General features: G+C 41.6%; 1 protein-coding gene across 1 annotated transcript in view; it reads left to right on the top strand.

Annotated features, from left to right (window-relative positions):
• LOC103387881 (glutamate receptor ionotropic, kainate 3) overlaps positions 1 to 11,928 on the top strand; it is a 78,164-nt gene extending 66,236 nt beyond the window's left edge. The window contains exons 11-14 of the mRNA XM_025061449.1: positions 5,956 to 6,189; positions 9,953 to 10,178; positions 10,476 to 10,726; positions 11,531 to 11,928. Of these exons, the coding sequence (XP_024917217.1) occupies positions 5,956 to 6,189; positions 9,953 to 10,178; positions 10,476 to 10,726; positions 11,531 to 11,896 (1,077 nt within the window). The 3' untranslated portion in view covers positions 11,897 to 11,928. The remainder of the gene's footprint in view (positions 1 to 5,955; positions 6,190 to 9,952; positions 10,179 to 10,475; positions 10,727 to 11,530) is intronic.
• The last annotated feature ends 10,547 nt before the right edge of the window (positions 11,929 to 22,475 follow it).

The raw sequence follows: 22,475 nt of genomic DNA, 5'->3' as shown, positions 1-22,475 counted from the left end.
ATATTAGCACAATTATGTTACGATGAGTAGGAATTGTTATCAGGGTTTTTTTCCGATAATGAAAACCTGATAATGTGGGTTTCGTCTGGATGAAGAGACCGAAAAATAGTAATGAAGTGAAAGTGAATTATTGTGACACCACTGTATATACCAGAATCGGAAATTACGTTTTTTTGACAATATCGGATATCAGCAAAACTTTCATTTTCTATACATGAAACAATGAAAATCTACAAGTTTTTGAAGAAAAGTCAATGACTTCAAATTAAAATATATATATATCTATATATTTATTTTTAATATCTTCCAAACCAAGTCACAAAAACAGCCATATAGAGGACACGAGATGAAGTACAGTTTGTTAGTACACACTGTACTGTAGTACCATGAGTCCACCAGAATATTTCCATCGTAAACCAGTCCAAACGACTGGTGTTTCAAGTTCAGCAGATAAATGGTTCTAGGAACAAAGGAACCTGAACCTGAGGTTGAGAACCGTCGATTCCTCCAGAACGTCAAATTGTTGTGTATGAACTTTAAATGAATCAGAAATACAGTAACTCTGACACTGAATATACATTTAGATTTAGAAAGAATTTCATCAAATCACTATCACCAGATATGAAGTCTGTCGTTCTCGTCAAAGAGTGTGAAAATAATGACCTGACGACTGAGATGGAAACATCTGATGATCAGTTAAAGCCCTGACGCCCTCCTTAGACTCCATGATTTCCATTCCGTCACTGTTTCATAAGACATTTACCTGTCACCGGGCTCCGCGGAGCTGATGACAAAGGCAGGCTGCTGTCAGCTCCCCGCTGTTTAGTCGGAGACGAGTCGGTGCCAGGCACTCGTCAACAGATTGGCAGCTGTGGATGGAAAACACTGCAGCATTTACTTCTTCTCGACAAAAAAAAAAATTTAAAAAAAGTCTCAGGCCGCGTTGAGGAGCTTCGAGGCCGAGGCGAGTTTTACACTGAGTGTTGTATAATTTAAATTATGACTTCAGGTCCAGGAGCAGAATCTGAGGAGTACGACTTTAAGGTCGAACATTAATTCAAGTTCAATCATTTTGAATTATTTTAATATATATATTTTGAGAATTACTATTATTATTATTTGAATAAAATTTAATGCAATCAAAAAATCTAAAAAAAATTGTTTTAAATATATATATTTGTATTAAAAATACTCAAACATAGGAAAAAAAATAGGAAAAACATAAAAAACAAAAACGTACTTTTAGAGTTAGTTTTAACTCCGGGGTTTGTGTCTGTGCAGCTACAGTCGGAGCTGTGACAGTCGTTGAAGGTTAACATCTGACTCGGTGTCAAACTCTACATTTATTTATTTATTTCACCTGAACAGAATCTAGTAACGCAGGAAGTACTTCTGTTTGACACTGTACTTATACACAAATGTACGCACAACAGAAGTCGTCGACACGACAACAACAACAACTACTACTGGTTACACTGCGTCTGAGTCAGGTGCAGTCAACATCGCTGCCGACCACTAGGGGGCGCTGTGCTGAGGGGCCAGTTTTATTGTGGTCACAGTATGATTATTTGTTTTTTTTGTTAGTCACTGTGGGAGGCGGAGCCTTGTGGGTGGATGGTCGTGGGGGCTGCGGGCCGCAGGTTTGATACACCTGGTGTAACAGCAAGAAATGTATATTTAAATGTGGCTAATTAGCATTTATAGACATACATTGATCTGAGTATATAATTTGGCTGCTTATGTTTTGTAGAATTCGATCGTCGTTTTCTTCTCGCGATTTTACGATTTCACCTCTTTTTCCAGTTCCCATCAGAACTCATGCTGAAAAACAATAACACAAATCTGAAGTAGATGTTTTGGTCAAGTGTTATATATTTCTGATCAATCCTTCAGAGGTTTTTTCACGCTGCAGACGCCGTTCTGTCCATCAATAACAAAGGGTTAAACAAACAAACAAAAAAACCTGAGGAACCAAAGAGGCTTGTGTTTGCGTGCTGTTGCTCACAGGGACGTGGAGGCAAATGAAGAAGCTAATGAAGTGAATGTGGAAGCAACAGGACCCCAGTAATAAAATGTTTAACCTCAGCGTAACAAGACAAATGGAGGAGGCTCTCCGGGAGTCGGCAGTGGATCTGTGCCAGGAAGAACAGCAAACACATTCAGCAATACATTAAAGTCAGGAGCTCGGCCGCAGCAGCAGCAGCAGCAGCTCCGCCAATTTGCTGCTGCTGCTGCTGCTGACGGAGGGCGACGGCAGTGGAATCAGCATGTTGGGGGGGCGGGGGAGGGGGAGGGACATCCAAACAAACAGAACGGGTTTATAACTGACTGACTGAACTGTGGAGAAGTGACGGGGATAGGACTTTTGATTCAGAATGGGTTTATAACTGACTGACTGAATTGTGGAGAAGTGATGGGGATAGGATTTTTGATTCGATTTGATACGGAGTTTTTTTTGTTTTTTTTTTTACTCCAATATAACACAAATACTGGTCATTTACCAAGTTTAATTTGAATATTTTATTACATATTAATCATAACAAATGACTTTACTCTCATGGAACGGAACCTCAGTAGTTTATCGGTACCGTTGAGGGTCAAAGACGTCTGGTGCACTTGACCACAAGGGGTCACTGTTCTCTTCCGGTCAGTGGTCATGTGACATGAATGGATCGCTTCAGTTTCACGTTACTGTACAAAAGTCTGTATGTAGTAATTTACCTTGAAAAATACTCAGTCAGTCAGTACTCTTGTGAGTATCAGTACATCGATACTACAGAATCGATGCTCCCAGATGACACCGATGTTAGTTTTCGACCAAACCACGACGACGATGATCTCCATCCTGGAGAATATGTTTTAAGATCTTCTTCATTTGGACTGTTGTTATAAACTGTTCTCTGATCGGATCAAAGATGACGCCGCTCAACACTTGACGAAGTCGTCCAGTCTGAACTGGTTTTAGTCGTTAATCAGAACATCCGTCTGAGGACGTTTTGACCCACCCTTCCATGTCACTGCTGTGAGAGCTGTGTTTGTTTGTTTGTTTGTTAGTTTTTACCGTGACTTGATCCAGCGTTCACTGAATGGAACCGTCCACTTCAGCTCCTCCGTCTACGGTTTTTTCAGACGTTGCTCTTTTTTCTTTTTTCTTTTTTTTTTTCTTTTATAGGCGAGAAAGTAAAGTTGTGACTGCGGCACTTTGTGATCGTCACACAGGGATTTACTGGCAGTCGAATAAACATTTCCTTTCTGGAGTGTTATGATTGAAAAAAAAAAGAAAGAAAGAAAGAAAGAAAAGAAAAAGTTAAATCTCAGGAACCGAAGGCAGTTTATGTGTGATAGCTCTATAGGGGGAAATACTAAGTGCAGGTAATAGTTCTCAGGGGAAGCCCACTCCTCTCATGTTGTGTTTTTGAGGCATTGTTACAGGGAGAAAGAGTCGGAGAAAACAGGGCCATCATGTCTGGCTAAATCCACTGCTTCCACTGGGAATGTTTTTTTCCTCCCAACAGGCTGACATTTTAAAAGCGTTATTAGATGCAAAGCGTTTTCTTCAACCGTTTAAGTTACATTACACTGTCACACAGTCTGCCTTTTAAAATACAATACAATTCACTGCCCTCACCAGGAAGTCCTGTTGTATTAAAGTCGATCGGAGCTGAAGAATATTAATGCTACTAGGAACGCGATCTATCAAATAAATCTGTCAAATTAAAAGATTGAAATAGAATTAGGAGTCAACAGCAGGAGGTTTTAGCGCCGTTTGATTTTATTTTCTACTCCTGGAACTTCCAATATTAGCAAACATTTACATTTTGGCAATTTATCGTCGACATGCGATAAATACAATTTCCACCAGGGGGCAATGTTCCATTCAAATTCTATATAATTAATGGCATATATATCGATTGCGTTGATTTGATTCATGTGGTTAGCGCAGTTGCCTTATCGCTAATAAGATTTGATTCCGTATGAAGCTAACATGCTAACAACGGCTAATGCTGCTTTGATTTTTATGTGAGCAAAATTATAGTTTAGGGTTCGATTCCTTCGACCTCAGACCTATTTGGTTGGCTATTATTTTGACACCAAGATGATGCACATAGTATTTGTTGAGATATTTTGACACCAAGATGATGCACATAGTGTGTATTTGTTGAGACGACGTTTAACAGGAGGAGGAGCTAACGGTTTAACAGGAGCTGCGTTAGCCGTAGCCATGGCTTCGCTCCGTTTGTCGCCTTCCCACAGAACACACGGGGTTGTTCCCCTTTCTGTAGTCAAAGCGAATTAAGCAACGCCGCCGGTGTCATCCCTTATTTGTAGCCGCGCGGTCTTTGTCAAAGCACAGAGGACAAATCCAATCAAATTTGGTGGGAGGGGTTAAAGAGCTGACCACTCTGACCCTCTCCTCTGGGCTTGTTACTCTTCAGAATTGCCCTCATAAATCTTCCCAGCAAAGTAAGCGGGTGCACAAAGCACAAGGGTATTTCAGAGGTTGTCAGAGATGAGATATAAAGTAACTTTAGCACCAGTCAGTGAGCCATTGTAAACACGCTGTTACTCAGCAGAGGACCACTCAAAGTCAAGGCTGGTTCACAGCCGCCGTGTCACTCTGCACTGACACCCCTTTTCAAACTCTCTACATTTATTTATACAGACTGTCCGTGTCTTCACAGACGAGATGAAGGTGTACGGAAGCAAGAGGAAACTTCTGTCCCAGAGTACCAGTGGAACTGCAGTATTTAAACTGCAGATATACATTTATATCTAACAGTGTTTCAGAATTTATTCTCATGATTCAGTCAGAAAGATCAATGCAAAAGATGCACCCACACCTGTCCAGTAGGTGGCAGTAATGCACCTAAAGTCTGTTTGCTAGTCAAATCAGCTTTAGGTGAATTAGTGCCACCTACAGGTTTGGAGTGGAGAGCAGATGGGAACCACAACACATGATGCAGAGCAGGACCACTGGACCACCAGTGGGGGCAGTGTTGTGCAGTTTAGCACACTAAGGAACAGCAAGAATAGGACACTGACAGAGCAACTGAAATGACATTGGCGTGGAAATGAACTCTGCCCCCTAGTGGTTTCTTAAAAACAGGTAAATACAGCATAAGTAAGGCTAGGAGTTTAAGAACTGAGAAATGCTTAACAAAAATGTGCGTTATTTAGTTTTGAAATTATTTAGTGAATATTAAGGCTTTTGTCGACGCTCTAACAAAATGTCGGTCACGTTTGGTCTTTTGTCTGAATTCTTCAACATACTGTATCTTCTGTGTTCAGTCTAATTCAGACACACGTTTCCATTAACACAGGACTAATGTGCTGTCGCTGTGTCTGTGACTCAGGAGGTTGGCAGAGTGCATGAACAGCTGTCTTTATCACTGCTGTCTGATGTCTGATAAAGCAGGTCAGATGGTGAAGATGGAGCCGGTGGAACACCTGCCCTTCACTCTCTCTCTCTCTCTCTCTCTCTCTCTCTCTCATCAGTGCTGCTGACGGCATCATTAGCTGGTTTTATTTTCACTCTCGGCTCCGAGCTGCGGCTGAAAACTAGGCTTGAACTCCGGTGTTTTTTGTTACAAGCTGCTGTTGATATTAAATAAATCCACAGACTCTGGTGGTTTTCTAAAATCACCGAAAGCTCATTTTTACTCAGTCTGGAACGGAGAACGCATATTTGTTGCAGCTGACAAAGGCAGAACAACAAGGAAGAAGTATTTCTTTAATTATGCAGACAAAACAAACAGTAAAAAAAGACCAGGGGACTTTACTGCATTTATGAGAACTGCTGAAAAACTGTGTGAACACCAGACTGATGGAAACAGAAACTCTGTTTAAGAGGCTTGAAAAAGTTGAGAAAACTCACCGACAGTACCTTGGACAGCGACTCACCGTCGTATTTCTTTCTTTAAATAAATATTTAATATTTAAATATTCACCTCCCCTCTTGCTCCCCCTGCAGGCTCAGAACTGATGCCCAAAGCCCTGTCCACCAGGATCATCGGTGGGATATGGTGGTTCTTCACGCTGATCATCATTTCCTCGTACACCGCTAACTTGGCAGCGTTTCTCACCGTGGCGAGAATGGACTCGGCGGTGGACTCGGCGGACGACATCGCCAAGCAGACCAAGATCGAGTACGGCGTCGTCAAGGACGGCGCCACCATGGCTTTCTTCAAGGTACGGAGCGGGTTCTAACGATAACCGATTGATTTGTCGGTATGTTGGTTCAAAGCCAACGAGAACGACGTTGGTCAGTGTTCGTTTGTCTGTTCATGTGAGAGCTGCAGCAGTCTAAGCCCCGCCCCTTTTGATGACACAAGTAGTACTGATAAACACTCCACCATCTCCCTCTCGTGATATATGTATATATTTGTATATATATATATAAAAGGGAGTATATATATTATACATATATACATATATTTACATATGTGTGCATCTGTGTTTATATATATATATACAGTATGAATACATATATAGATTCTTCTCTCTCTCTCTCTAAATATATATATCTATATATATAAACATACACACATATATAAACATATATGTGTGTATTTTTTATTTTCCTCCTCAGTGAGATCTTTGGTCCCACAGCAAAGGCAGATTACTCATCTTTCCCACTTCTCGACACCGTTTGATGTGTTCCTCCGTAATGATTTTTTTATTCCAAAGTTTCAGCGCTGCCTGCAGGCTCTGACACATTATTTTATTATTTTGAGCAATACATAAAGCAGCTGCTACTGTTTTTGGTGCTGAATAACACATTTTACAGAGCTGCACTCTTCTTTTTTTTCTAGAGGGAAAAATAAAAACACTACACCTTTATATTGAGATACACAATATTCTGGTGTAATACTCTGGGTACTAGGATAGAGTCTACCGCCATAACTCTTATCTCTGCGTTTTACACCGATGCAGCTACAGAACACTTCCTGTTCCCAAACTAAAATCCTGTCTGGAAACTGCCCTCATAAATATGGCCACACAGAAAAAAAAAAGTACTGCAACCCAGCGTTGGCACAAATAAAGTCAGTATGAACTGCCACACAGAACACAATATATATATATATGTGTATATATATACATATATATCCCTAAGTGGTTTCTCTGGGGTTTGAACCGCCGACCTTCTCAGTGTAAGGCAGATGTGTAAGGCATGCATGATAACCATTACACTATGGAAACACACTTTGGTGTCAACAAGTAATCGATATTTACATGTTAAGTGTATATATATACAATGAAAATAGTCTTAAAAATAGTTTTTATTACAGATTTTTTACAACAGATTTTCAATTTTACAACCAGTACGATGGCCTTCCTGACACAATATTTCTCATTAGGGTTGAGGGGAATGGAACTCTTAACCTTCTCGTGATCCTAAACCTCTAAACCATTCTTTTACTTGAACTATATTTATTTAATTTTTCCTCACCCCCAGTGTTAGACCTCTCACTTATTGAAATGCTCATCATGAATAGCAGATGCAGGCTGAGGGAGAACAGGGAGAACAGGGAGAACAGGGAGCCGGCATCGAAATCAAGGGTTTGACCCTTTGAATAGAAATCCTGCCTCTCTCCTCGAGTGATTATCCAGGCAAACGGATGTTATTTTAGATCATTCAGTGAACTCTGATAAATTACCGTTGTGATTGCTCCATCATAAATAGAAGGAGACACAGGTGTCTAATTAGCTCATCAGAGCTGCCAGGCTTAAGTGCTCTCACACAAAAGTCTTCATGATTTCAACTCAGGGCGGCGGAGACGGCTGATGAATGGTGTGAAGCCTGGAGGGCACGTCAGGGCCTTTGTAGATTCATGGGAGCAGCTGGATGTGGCCTGTAACCTTTGTCACCGTGCTGCTACACCAACACCGGCTGTATTTGTGTCTGTGTAGCCTGACGGCGGCGTGAAAACACACTGTCTGCTATAAAAACACCTGGATGGGTGTGTGTGACGTGTGGCGCTGTGACGTCGACACAAAAGCACCTGTCTGAAGGCAAGCCCCGGTGAAAGAGCACGTTTTGGGTTTTTTTTTACTTTTTCTTTTTCTTTCGGCTTTGTCACTTTTTTCAGGCTTTTTTTACGTTTATAACTTGTTAAACCGGCTGCGCTTGACATTCAGTGGTGAAATTATGACGCATCACTTCCGCTGTGACGACCACCGGCATAAAAATTGTAGAATTATCACCGGAAATGAGCGAAAACTGAACCGGAAGTGATGTGGACCTACGAGATTAATTGACATATTTGTCAACTAATAAAACGAGACGTAAAAGTACAAACAGCGCTGATTTATTTAATTGTTGAGAGTTGCAGCCAATCACAGCCATGTTTGTTGGCTGGAGGGCGGGAGGTGTATAGTAAGATCCAATCAGAGTTAATGTTTGTCCGGTAGTAGAATATTAAGGTTTAAAGCATTAACGCAGTGGTGGAATATCGTAACCGTAACGTGTCTGGTAGAACAGATTCAAGGAACTATTTTAATTTAACAGTTGGTGAAAACAACACACAGTATAAACCGCGTGGAACGACGTTGTGAAAGAAAAAAAAAAACACGACAAATTTGCTGCGTTACCTGCGGACATGTCGAGGTAAGAGCTAATCTGGCTAAGCTAAATAAGGGGATAACGATTCGGCTGCTTGTCGACATTTTAACACTATTACATATAATATCGTTTACATCCATTAACAACATAGTAAGGTATTAAATAAATATACCCGTAAAATTAATGATGTCATTAGAATGTCGACAAAATTCCATTTACATTTAGTCGAGTAAATAAACTGAATTATTATTATTCATGAATTATGTTGTTAATTTATTTTAGCTACCAAGACTAAACCAACACTGTTGACTATTCACAAGGTAAAACGCGTCTAAAGTAAAAGAGAGAGAAGACAAATGGCTGAACTGTAGCACAGAAACAAATAGTCGTGATCTTCTCTCGGCATCTTTCACAATTTGAAATGCCTTAAAGTGTTTAGATAGTAATTATCCAGGATTAGACATGGCATAAATGTGACCTCCTCTCAAATTGCATGAAATACCACATAGCCTGATCCCAGTGTAATGGAGAGGCACTTCATTATTACTGCCTCAGTGGCACTTATGGGAATAGATGTGTGCAAAGCTTCAATTCACTCTGCTCTAATCCTATTACACTGCCAGAGGAGGAGGAGGAGGGGTGGTGCGCAAACTGTGGTGCGTGGACCACAGGTGGTACATGGGCTCCTTCTCTTGGTGATCTTAGTTTTTTGTTTGTTTGTTTGTGTTTTACTGTCAAAATAGTGGTGGAATTAAATTCAGAAACCAGTTCGTTTTCCTTGTATCTGTCAAAATAGTGGTGGAATTAAATTCAAATACCAGTTGTACTTCGTACCTTGTGTCTTTGTCTGGTGTAGCGCAGTTATAGTGGAGCTCTCTTGCACCCACAGGGTTGTGGGTTTGATTCCAGACGTAGTAGATGGCAAACACTGTAGTGTGAGTGGTCAAAACAACAATTGCGCCTATAATATCACAGTTTATCGCAATACGCCGTATCGTTGCCCCTGTATCACGATGTAATTGCGCCTATAATATCACAGTTTATCACAATATGACGTATTGTTGTCCCTGTATCACGATGTGTATCGTACACAGCTCTACCATTTACCTCTGGACTGACAAATAGTCTAAAAATCCTAAAAGGAATAAATTCTCTACTTCTACTGGTCTTATCTGAACAGTGAAGGTCTGTGCTGCTGTAGTTCATGTTGGTCCTACTGGTGATACTGGGAGGGACAAGATCCGACGGACAATTGCAGACTTTGCCAATGGTTTAACAAAAAAACAAACAAACAACAAAACAAAACAAGAAAAACACCAACTCACCTCTAACACGTGTAGTGTCCACATCTGTCTCTACCTGCTGACACCCGTTTGACTCCTTTGGCAGAAATCAAAGATCTCCACCTACGAGAAGATGTGGGCCTTCATGAGCAGCAAACCCAGCACGTCGATGGTGAAGTCCATCGAGGACGGCGTACAGCGAGTACTGAAGTCGGACTACGCCCTCATTATGGAGTCCACCACTATCGACTACATCACAAGGAGAAAATGTAATCTGACACAGGTGGGAGGACTCATCGACAGCAAAGGCTACGGCATCGGCACCCCCCTCGGTGAGACGTGATGAACCTTTAAATATGTGTCAAAGGCAGAGGATTAAAAAAAAAAAACTAAAAAAAAAATCAGCTCCTCTTATCACAGACGTGTTGCATTTTAATTGAAGGAGGTTGGCTAGTGCTCTTTGAACAAAGCAACAGCTTTTTTTACATGTCTTTTATTTATTTATTTTTTTCAGACTTCATGCCACCACATATTTATAAACCCTGTAATCACAGATTGCAGCTGCTGCTTTTTCTTTTTTTTTATTTTTTTTTTTCCCATGAATAAAGCGAGCCTTATGTTGCTTTCAGGCTCCCCTTACAGAGACAAAATCAGCATCGCCATCCTCAACATCTTGGAAGATGGGCGCCTACACATGCTGAAAGAGAAGTGGTGGAGTGGGAGCAGCTGTTTGGCTGAAGAGCACCGTGAGACGGGGCCCATGGGTATCCAGAACCTGGGTGGTATTTTCATCGTGCTGGCTTCTGGCCTGGTGGTGTCTGTTTTCGTAGCGATTGCTGAATTCGTCTACAAATTGAGGAAGACGGCGGAGCGTGAGCAGGTATGTGTCCCCATAAATCGCCGACCGAACGCTTGACTGTGTCGTTTCGCTTCAGTAACTGGTCGTTGGCACTGGATCGCTATGATAATAATAATAATTACAAATCCTTTAATACTCAAACAAAAATGACAAATCATTTTTACAAATACTGCTTTATTCTGTTTGTTGTAACAGTAGCAGCCAAAACAGGAACAAATATGTTCCAGAACATTCTCCACGATGACCTTTTCCCATAATACTTTTGCAGAGTGAAGTCTTTTTTTGTTGTTGTTGGCATCATCCATGTTTCACTGTGACCTAAACTGATGAATCACTGTTTTTTTTTTTTTTTTTTAAAGTTGGTGTCCTCCATGTTTCTCTGTGACCTGAACTGATGAATCACTGAGATTCCTAAAAACGGATGTTTTCATTGGACAAAAACAAAACAAATGGGTGAAAGTTACTGGAAAAATTATTTTCTCTTACTGCGTCCCCCTACAGGATGCGCCCCACACTGTGGGAACCACTTCTCTTACAACTTATTTAATTTGACTTACTGAACAACTTAGTTCAATTTAAGGAAAGCGAACGTTTGTGGCGACAAAGGGTTAGTCAAAAACTTTTCAGACAAACTTTTCTTCGTTCCCCCTCCAGCATGAACACACACACACACTGAATGTTCTGTTCTAACGTCGTTTCTGCTCTTCAGACTCTCTCACTCTCTGCTGTCAGAACAATTTAAAGCTAAGGCATTTACCCCCCCCATCCCTCTCCCCCTCGTCTCTGTCTGCTCCTCCTCCCCGCGTCCTCCCTTTGTGCCCAGAGGTCTTTGTGCAGTGCCATGGTGGACGAGATCAGACTGTCGTTCACCTGCGAGAGGCGGGTAAAACACCGGCCTCCGCCCCCGGCCATGGTGAAGACGGATGCGGTGATAAACATGCATGCCTACAACGACCGACGACTCCCAGGAAAGGACAGCGTGAGCTGCAGCACCAGGATGACCCCTGTCTTCCCATGACACTCTACCCCCCCCACGGCAAGAGCCTCATGAGCAGCGTGTCGGGGGGCGTGCCAGAGACTAGGGACAACGGCATAGATGCCATCAGCAGATACACCATCAACCACAGTGACATGGGGACACTCACCAAACACGGCCATCTCAAAATGGCAGCGTCAGCCACACAGGTATGACGGCGTTCTCCGACAACGACAACGTGGGCCAGCCACACAGGTATGACGGCGTTCTCCGACGACGACGTGGGCCGGAAAAAAAAAAAAACGGGAAAAAAAAAACAAAAGACCACAGGAGTGGAGAGGGATTCAGAACGGTTCTGGAGAAACGGTACCGACACATCAGCTGTCCGTCTGCCGTTTACAGGAGAAACAGGAAGGTGAACCCACAGAGAACTTCTCAGACTTGGCAATAAATAAGTGAAGAACTAAAGGACGAGACGAGCCGTTTTTGTAGCACACCAGACGATTTTAACAGGTTTAACTTCCCCCAAACACACACACACACACACTCTCTCCCCCCCGGCCGACACACAAACCCCTGGAGAGCAGAAAAATAATATTCCCAGAGACGTGTTGTTGGGTCTCGGCCGTTTCCTTTTTGACTTTCAGAATAAGGTCTTGTGAAAGTAGAGGTGAATAAAAGTAAAAGCCTTTTTTATAACATTTTTAGCTTCAGTTTGGTGTGAGTGTAGATGGAGTGAACAGAACCTCAGACAGAACCTCAGACAGCCGCGGTGACCAGGGGTCTCTGGGTCAGCAGAGAGAATCGGTTCCTCTGTGACTGAGGGCGGTTCCTGTTGAGGTTGAGGTTTTTGAACCGTGAACTTTAAATCAAAGTCGTTCAAACAGGATCATGTGACACAATAAAAAATACTTTCTAAATGATTGGTTTAATTTCACACAAAAGAAGTTTAAAAGTCAACGACTTCATTCAGAACTGTTTTTTTAAGGTCGTTTTCTTTCTCCTTGTTTTTTAAAAAGTGATGAAGATGATGAAGATGAAGTCATTGGTTCAAACGTCTCTTGTGTGAAAATAGACTTTGTTCGTATGAAGAATCAGACTCTTTGAGCTGCCGTCACCTGAACCAACGCTGGTCAAACGTCACATGGTTGAAACAAGGAGAAAAAGAGAGAAAAAAAAACTTTAATCCAAGGAAATTACAATCTGTAAAATTAGCGATGGTTTGGTAGAGAACAACCGTCGGAGTGTTTGTCGATTCCTGACTCAGTAGAAACTAGAGACGAGTTCAGCAGCAGGAAATGTATTTTGATCCATTTTGGGGTTTTGTTTTTTTTTTTTTTTTTTAAACCGTCATAAATGAGTAACATTCAGTCAAATATACGTCATAGATAGAAGTATTTATTTCATCACTTTGACCCCCCCCAAACCCCCCCCCGCCCTGAACTCAACAGAAATGTAAAAATATGAGTTGAAGGAAAACTGAAGGATAGAAAATGATGTAAAAAAAATTTGATTTTTATCTTTATTTTAACAATGGAATGAACTCCCTCTGAGTAGAGTTTTATTTTATTATTTTCTACCATTGACTCAAACACATTTATGACCTGGGGCTGTATTTATAGAGTTTATGACTAAAGTTATTAAAATTAAAAATTCTAACTCACTGGATTTATATTAATATATATAAATATATCTCTTTATTTATAAATGATAAACGTTGCCCTTGAATTTCCACTAATGCAAATCAATGGATTTGTTGTTTCTGCAGATGTTTGTAAATACGGCCCCTGGTCTGGAGCTGATAATCAAGTCCTTAATCCAGATTATTGTGCACTGCTTCTAATCCAGGTGATTCAAGGACAAATGTTGCTTGTTTTTCTTCCAGTCCTGTAATGTAAAAAAAAATGATAATGATGAGAGTAATAAAAAAAAATGTTATCAAAATCAATATCTGGTTAAATTACCACAGGGTTTGTAATTTGGCCGATTCATTAGCTTTGGTAATGAATATAAATACATATATAAATATATATATATATATCTTTTATATAAAAAAAACCCCAATGTGAATAACAATGTAATTTTATACAAAACTGTTTGAAATGTGAGCGAAAAGTGACGCAAAAATATTAGCCACATAACCTGTGTTCCATTAGCAGTGTGTGGAGTTTTGATTCTCCAGGAAGTCCCGCCCCCTCCGCCTCCTCACGTATACTCTTCAGTTGACTAGCTTTTGTGGGTTTGGCAGAAAACCTCTCAAATATACGAATAAATATGTTGGTGCAAACCAGGGTTTTCTTTGTGGACATGCAGAATTTCTATGAATATAGTTTTTGTAAGATTTTGTAAGAAAAAAAAATAAAGGGAAAAAGTTTTTTTTTTTCCGCCCTGATATCTGTATGTGTTAAGAGAATATTAGAAACAACAAAAAAAAAAACCCTGATCAGAGTGAAACACAGGGGGCGCTACATGGAAATGTTCTAGAAAAGCAACTGAAATATTTTCTTTTTAACTCACTGTGAATAATTCAATTGTACAGTTTGATGTATGGGTTATATGAAGTTTTAAATAAAAAAAAAATACCAACTGTCTATACTGACTTAAGTCATTCAGGGTTTCAACCTTGGGGTCGCCACCCCCATTTGTGGTCGCCTTGAAATAAAATGGGGTCGCCTGAAATGTCAAAGTAATTGATTTTTTAAAAATTATATAATGTCAAAGTAATTGATTTTTTAAAAAATTAAAAAAATATATTTTCAACCAAAAATTAATTTTGAAAATGATAATTTAAACACAGTCACATTAAAAAACTCATTCTACGGATGAAAAAAAAAAAGTCAAAAACAGCCCCGCCCCCTCTCTACCCCTGACCCCACCCTCAGGTGTTGGTTGGGGTTCGTTTGTGCGGCAGCAGGTGTGTGTTTGTGTGTTTGTATGTGTGTTACAGGAGGAACGTCAGCAGGTTCTGCTCAGGTGAACTCCACTGAACCAGTTGGAGTCAGAACACTCCTAGGAACCAGTACCATGGTTCTCACCTGGTCCCAGACTCCAGCTCTCCAGACCAGTGTTTCAGTGTTAGCAGGTAAGCGCTAGCTGTTAGCACGTTCATGTCCTGACCTTTGGCCTGGTTGTAACTTCACTGTGTCCGTTCTCTTAAGCTCCGGTCCAGATAAGAGTCAACTGGAACCGATCCAGGTCGACAACAACAACAACAACAACAACAACAACAACAACAGGAGGGTGAGTCAACAAGTTCTGAGACAAATCAAATACTGTGGGGTTTGAAGATAAGAGTGCTCAACCCAGCTCCTTTTTTCCACTGTGTGGCGCTGTCTCCCTCACCGTTCCTCACTGGGTTATTTTACCTATTTTTATAACAATAATATCAAATGTTTTCTTAATTGTTATTATTTTATATTATCAATATATTTCTTTATATCTATGTTTTTGATGCACGGAATTATTTCGTCTTTTTGGCATCTTTCTGGAATGTGAACATAAAATTCATGAATGAAAATGGAACAGGACAACGTGGACGTTTTACTAACCAGAAACAAAGAACAATCTAGAAATTCTATTGACAATTCATGAATGAAAATGGAACAGGACATCGTGGACGTTTTACCAGAAACCAGAAACAAAGAAAAATCTAGAAAGAGTTTATACTATGATAAAGTCGTCCATATTAGCTACTAACGAGCTAACAAATACAAATACAAATGCCCTTCTGCCCCATTGACTCCCATTGAATCGGTTTTTGCTCAGTTTATCCAATCAGATCTTTGCGTTGCTGCCTCCGCTGAAGCTGAGCTTCAACAGGGTTTAATACGCTTCACTCCAGGAAGAAGAACCTGTGATCAGACTGTGATGAGCAGCTGACACTGAAAGGACCAATCAGAGTTGATCAGGTTTCAGTCAACTTTAGTCAGTGAAACTACAGAGATTCGAACTCTGATCTGAGGACAGGACGATGTTGATAAACACCAGCGTTGAACCAGAGACAGACGTCAATCCTCAGTTCAGGAAAAGAAAAAAGAAAAAAAAGTTTAACGCAGACGGCAGGTGTGCTTGTTCTGAGATGTAGGGAAGCCCCAGGCCGCGGCGTTGAGGAGCGGAGGGTTCATTATGAGCGATGGGCTGAAGCCTCGCACCTAATGGGAAGATTTATTATCTTTCACTATCAATTAATCCCTTTGGACGGAGCCAGGCCGCAGCACTGAGTGCATGGGGGAGAGAGAGGGAGGAGGAGAGTGAGTGAGTGAGTGAGTGAGTGAGGAGGGGAGGCAGCCAGATGGAGTGAAGGGAGGATGTGAACGGACGGGGGGGGGGGAGAAATGAGGAAAGATGAGGTTAGATATGGAAAAGTGCCTGAGAGAATGAAGAGCATGATTTCACCGCGAACACAATTTGAGAGGTTTCCACCGAGTGACGGGAGAACGGCGGCTCAGTGACGGAGAACACGGAGGAACAATGACGGATTAGGCCACTGAGCCGCAGTAGAACTGAGCGCTAATGGGATTACAACCACGGACGCGAGTAAATGAAGCAGTTCAAATAAAACCAAACAAAACAAATAACAGATTGATGCAGCGGCATCTGAAGAAGATCGCTTACGTTCATCTTCAAAACTGGAAGTCAATTATTTAAAAAAATGATATGACATGATAGTCTGTGGAGGAAGAAAAACAAGTGCAGGAACTGGAACTGTTTTGTTTTTTTTTACTGATATTTAAAGTAAATATAGAGAACCAGAAGTTTATACTCATCATAAAGGATTTTTTTAAATTTGCCAAACATGTGGGTTGCGGACTTTGAGCAGGACATCAATACTAATAATAGTTTCATCCTTCCCTTTTCCTGTGGGGGGCAGCAGACTCCCCTGTCCCTGGTGACGTTTTCCAGGAGAATCCCAGGTGTTTCCAGGCCAGCAGGGAAACACAGTTCATTCATCGTGTTCCGTGAGACTCCCCTGTCCCTGGTGACTTTTTCCAGGAGAATCCCAGGCGTTTCCAGGCCAGCAGGGAAACACAGTTCACTCATCGTGTTCCGTGTTTTCCCTGAGGGTTTTCCCAAGTGGGATTTGCCTCCAACCCCTCATCAGAGGGGTCTTATCAGACTCCCGACCCTCCTCATCTGCCTCCCCTCGTTAAGGAGGAGCAGATGTTTTACTCTGAGCTTCATCATCGTCGCCTCGAAGGTCTAGAACCGAAACCCCGTGGAGGATTTCACAGGGTCGTCTGGTCTGGACCCACAGACCCTGGTCTGGACTGAGGATAGTTTTGCCGATATTGTCCAAACACGTAATTTCCGATTCCGATTTCCGATATATGCAGTGCTGTGCTGTGACAAAGATTCACTTTGACTTTGACTTCAGAACTATTTTTAAGTCACGTCATCTGGGCCAAACCCAGACATTGCGTTATTGGGTTTTCATTATGGGAGGAAAAACCGCTAACGCTTCTTACTGATATTACGTAATCATGCTAATTATGCTGCTTCTTTAACCATAAAATACATTGATTCTCCGTTAAGTATTCCACGGTAGAACCTTAGAGACGACCTGGACCAGGGTCAGTGTTGACCTGTCCTGACTCTCTGCTCTGTTCAGCTCTGAAACCCCTGAGTCCTGACCATCGAGTCCATTTGCTCCGAGTCTCTCTCACAGCAGTGGGTTTTAGATTTTTCCCTCCACTGGCACATGTCCAGACGGCTGCTCCTTCTCATGACCTTGACGGGCCTGTCAGAGTCCAATGTTCTGCATCATATTCCAGGGAGATGTGCCGGCTCCGGTGGCCGTGCATCACTGACCAGTTTTAAGGGAAATGAATGGCTGTCCTGGGCCGTGCTCACCTCCGTCAGGCCCGGTGGGAGAGAGAGGCCCAGTTTAGCTCGAGGGGTATCAGAGAACGAGGGGTCTCTTTTTATTGGCTGAGGACGAGGAGGCATTTAAAGACACTCTGGATGTTCAGGGTTTATTCTCTGTCTAACATTGTGGGCCTCGATCCAAGAAGTCAGTGTTTGGATCAAAACAAGGTCCTGACGTGAGTAACTTTACTTTTTTATATATGCTACATTTTCAGGTTTCATCGGTAGAAGTTTCCGGGTCTTTTTTAAGGTAAAAAAGATGTATTTCTGGCAGCAGAAGTTAAAGACATTATATCGCCTGTCATCAGAAGGAGGCAGTGGAGAGAGTCCAGCTGAGGGGGGGAGGGGAGAGAGTTTATGGGCTGTGAAGGCCAATTTGACTGGTGTCCAGACCAGAGTCCAGACCAGAGTCCAGACCAGAGTCCAGACCAGAGTCCAGACCAGAGTCCAGACCAGAGTCTTGACCAGAATTATGGGCTGTGAAGGCCAATTTGACTGGTGTCCAGACCAGAGTCTTGACCTGAGTCCAGACCAGAGTCCAGACCGGAGTCACCGTTGCCCTTGGCGACGATTGGTCGATCCAGGGTTTAAACTCTGTGACGTCTCAGCTGCTGGTCATCAGCCAATGACGTCCCGTTAAAGTATCGACAAATTAACCCATTCAAAAACGTGTCGATCTAGCTACTAGCCTGTTAGCGCACAGTTGACGGGGAGATAAAAACCCGTTTATATATGATGACCAAAAATAGACGCAAACAGGAAAGGACAAAAAAATGTCAACACGTGGCTCGCGGTCCAGATGCAGCCCATTTGAGGTTCCAAACATAATTTGTATAATTGACCACATGTTGTGGTCTACAGACCAAACTGACAGAAAGGACTGATAACCCAGACAAGTGACCTGATTTTTCGTTGACCCAACGATACCACATTTACAACCTTTTTGCTGTTTTGGAGCTACAGTAAAGAGGCAGAAACAAAGCGTTACGCCCCGGGTATTTTCCTGAGAAATCCTCCTCATTTGCTGTCGTTCCTGTCACATATTAAAAACCACTGTTGCTTCTCTGAACAAAACAGTTTATGGTCCAGCTCTGCTGCACTTTCCACACAGTACTTCTCATTATGTTGGAGATTTTTGTTCTGTTAGCGCACAACCCATTCAAAAACGTGTCGACAGTTGAGATCCCCCCCCCCCCCCCCCCCTCTCTCTCTCACTCCCTCCCTCCCTCTCTCTCTCTCTCTCAGCAGCTGTTGCAGGTTATTGATGACCTCATTAGAATGCTGCCTGCAGCTCCACGCCTGACTTTGAAGGACTTCCCATATGCAATGCCACAAACTGCCAACGGTGCCCGTGCCACTCGTCGGTGCCAAAGAACATTTCCTAACGGTCTCTTAGTCGAGGAAATCAAAGAAAGAGCCGTCTTGTCTTCTTGTCCCCTTTTCTACGCTCAGACAAGAAACTGTGTATCGAGTGGAACCTGGAAGTTTGAGCCGTTTCTAAATTAGCATATTGTTAGCATACAGCATTTCTTCATCTTATCTGTGGTCAAACCGTGCATCGCTGTGAGTCGAACGCAGAGATGATTTGGTCATAAACGTTTATTCCATGAGGACAAAAAAAAATCACTTATCTTTTATGCCTGTCTTGCATTAACGAAGGCTCATCTGTGTGGATGTAGAATCCAGCGTTGGTCAGCAGAGGTCGCCTGTCATGACTACTGAGGGCACAGGCTGTTTGAACTATTAGTTGGTCAGAATTAATCGTGAAGTTTCGTGATTAATTCTAGTCGTGAAGTGCTTGTTAAAAATGTAAACTTCCCCACAGTCTGTTTAAATAACGGCATCGTCGTCTGCTCTGTTTAATGATTGGTTTCACAAATTAATTATTGCAATTAACAAATTATTTTTGACATTTCTGTTAAAATATTTTAAAAAAGAAATTGAATAATATAAATATTTATAGTTTAATGAGAACGCGTTATTTCCGCAGTGTCAAACTGTGTTTCACGATCACACGGTCGACCTCCTTTTCCGTCGCCGTCGGTGAAGTCGCTGTGATGTCGTTTCTTCGGTGACACCTGTAACCTGAAGACGGTGACTGGAGTGTGTGTGTTAGCGATAACAACGTGTGTGTGTGTGTGATGGATTCAGGCTAGTTCAGTCCTGTTCGAGAAAAAAACCCAAAAAAAACAAAAAACCAACGTGAACCAAAACAGGTGCAGCTCCACTCGGTGGTAGGAAAATGTCTGCCGGCCGACTTAGAACAGCTTCCTGGGGAATTCTGTTTTATGGATGTCTGTGTTGAACCTGTCGTCAGTGGAACCCATACACGCGTGTACAAATACTGCAGTATTTTTATACCTCATATCTGTACATGTCTGCCAGTGTTGATCAACAAAACAAAAAGATTTACTGAAGTCACTGTTGCTTTAGATGAAAATAAATATATATTAAAATATATATAAATATATTGAAATTTAAAGCAGCTAATGCACTCCAGTTACAAATTTAATTTATATGAAAAATAGGATTGTTATGTATGTATGTATGTATGCAATATATATATAAATATATATCTGCATATATTTTATTTATTATTTTGTAATTATTCAGACTCAAACAAATTGATTACAGGATTAAATTTGTTCCAAATGTACTTAAGAAGTATATTTTATCAGTTGAAAATCTTAAGTGACTGGTTCACAGACTGCTAGTTTTTAAGGTCGTAAAAAAACGACTAGATATTTTTGTAGGATTCTGATTGGTCCCTTTTTGAAGTATTCCACTGCGACAGCTGAGGACAGTGGTATTAACCGTGTTAAGGTTCTTCACCACAGTGAATCATGGACTCCACCTCCTGCAGGAGTCCTGGATCGGCCTCAGGCCTCATTGGTTTTTCCGCACCTCACGGCTCGCTCACTTATTTCATGTGAAGTTTCATCTGTGCAGCCGCTCGCCTCCGCTCTCCATTACCCAGCTGTCAGTGCGCTCAGTGAGGAGGTGCGGCGCTTTTAAGGGCAGGGAGAAAATGTGAGCGTTTTTATTGGCCTTGGCCGTCGCTGGTCTTCTGTCAAGCTTATGAAGTTTAACCAGGTTTTAAACTGAGTCGCGGATGTTGTTAAAGTTTAATAACGGGAAACAAAAGTGTATCTAATGTACTCTGTGGCGGCGGAGTAGTCGGAGTAGTGAAATATTGGAGTACCGGTGTACTCTCTGGGATTAGGATACCAAGTTATACCTCAAGGGTTTGACATGCTGCCCAACCCTGTCTGTCACAAATACTCACAAATACTCACAAATACTCACATAGAGATTTAACATCATCCGTAGTAATATTTGAATTTTGAAGTCGCAAGAAATTCCAAGACTTTACTTCTATGAAATGTCCATCTTCCCTTTTAATATACATGGTAATACTTCCTCTGTTTTACTGCAGTATTACAGTCATACTCCTTTTTGCTGTGTACTTCTACGTCTGTGCTGTGAGGAGTTCGTAGGAAAGTTTCTGGAGACAAAACCTTTATAATCGGAACGCTGCCCTGTTTTTGTTTCCTCTTCCGTTCTTTGTTCGCTTTCATCCGTGGAGAGTAAAATTTTATTTTTTATTTTTTTTAAACTGGGCCCTAAATTCCCTCTCTCACAGACCAGTAACCACCTCTGCCGTGGTACTGGTCCAGAAGAAGATGCTGGAGCGCCGCCCTGCTGTTACAGATCAGTGGCTAAAAGCAGCTCCACCACAGTAGAGTAAATCCAAATTCAATTTCACAAATGAGACAAATTCTGAAATGAATTCACTCAGTCTGGTCTTGACGAACATTCATCTGCTGCTGCTGCTGCTGCTGCTGCTGCTGCTGCTGCTGCTGCTGCTACAGCGAGCTAACAACGCACGCTTGTTCTCAGCACCAGAACTCTTCCATCTTCCATTCTTGTATTAATGTCCACCATCTGTCAGTGATTGAGTGCGATTGTACATGTATTTACCTAATGGAATCCACTCAGCCCTGCCACTCCTCCTCACACTGACGCATCACTTTATTGATGGAGCGTTTCCTCTTCTCTGCCGTGGTTTTCCTAATTATCAACATTGATTCATTTTCTACGTCCCGTCACAAACGTCTCTTTAATTCACTGCGTTCTTTCATTGTGAACATGTTTGTTCGGCTTCGCTGGTGAACGATGAGGTCGTCATGAAGAGAAGCTAGCTTTAGTTTGGCTAAATATTACCCTTAAGATATGTCACATCGCAGAAAAGTGAAGAGGATTTATTTCTCGATAACACAACTCTCATCTTCATCACTGTTTTTTTCACAGGATTTCTGGGCCATTTTAATCAATGACCAGGTGGGGGCAGAGTCACACCTTGGACATCCGGGAACTACTCTCTGTTTTGGTAAGTCGATAAAAAATATAAAAACAATTCACATAACCAGTTTTTCATATTCCCCTGATTTAGTAATACAAGGGCAAAAACTCATTTTATACTGAAGGGGGTGCTGTTTTTAACTTTTTTTTAAACCTCCCTATTCCTACAAAAATGCTATTCTCATTTAACAAAGTAAAAAAAAAAATAGTGTACTGCCCCACAGTGGCACAAATAACAAATGAACAAAAAAAAATTTTAATTTACCTCGTTGCCCAAAATAACTGTGGGGTGCTGTTTTTAACTTTTTTTTAAACCTCCCTATTCCTACAAAAATGCTATTCTCATTTAACAAAGTAAAAAAAAAAATAGTGTACTGCCCCACAGTGGCACAAATAACAAATGAACAAAAAAAAATTTAATTTACCAAAATAACTGAATGGGCACTTTTTGGGGCCCATCCCTCACCTTGGGAACCACTGAACAAATGAGACAATAACGCATTTACACAGGGCTTCGGAAAAACACCTCTGCCCCTGGTGGTCGACCAAATACACTGATTTGCGGGA

This window comes from Cynoglossus semilaevis, chromosome 13, assembly GCF_000523025.1.
Source record: "Cynoglossus semilaevis isolate Cse_v1.0 chromosome 13, Cse_v1.0, whole genome shotgun sequence".
In the NCBI taxonomy this organism is placed as follows: domain Eukaryota; kingdom Metazoa; phylum Chordata; class Actinopteri; order Pleuronectiformes; family Cynoglossidae; genus Cynoglossus; species Cynoglossus semilaevis.
The sequence above is the reverse complement of the archived record's forward strand: the minus strand, read 5'-3'. Positions and strand labels throughout refer to the sequence as shown.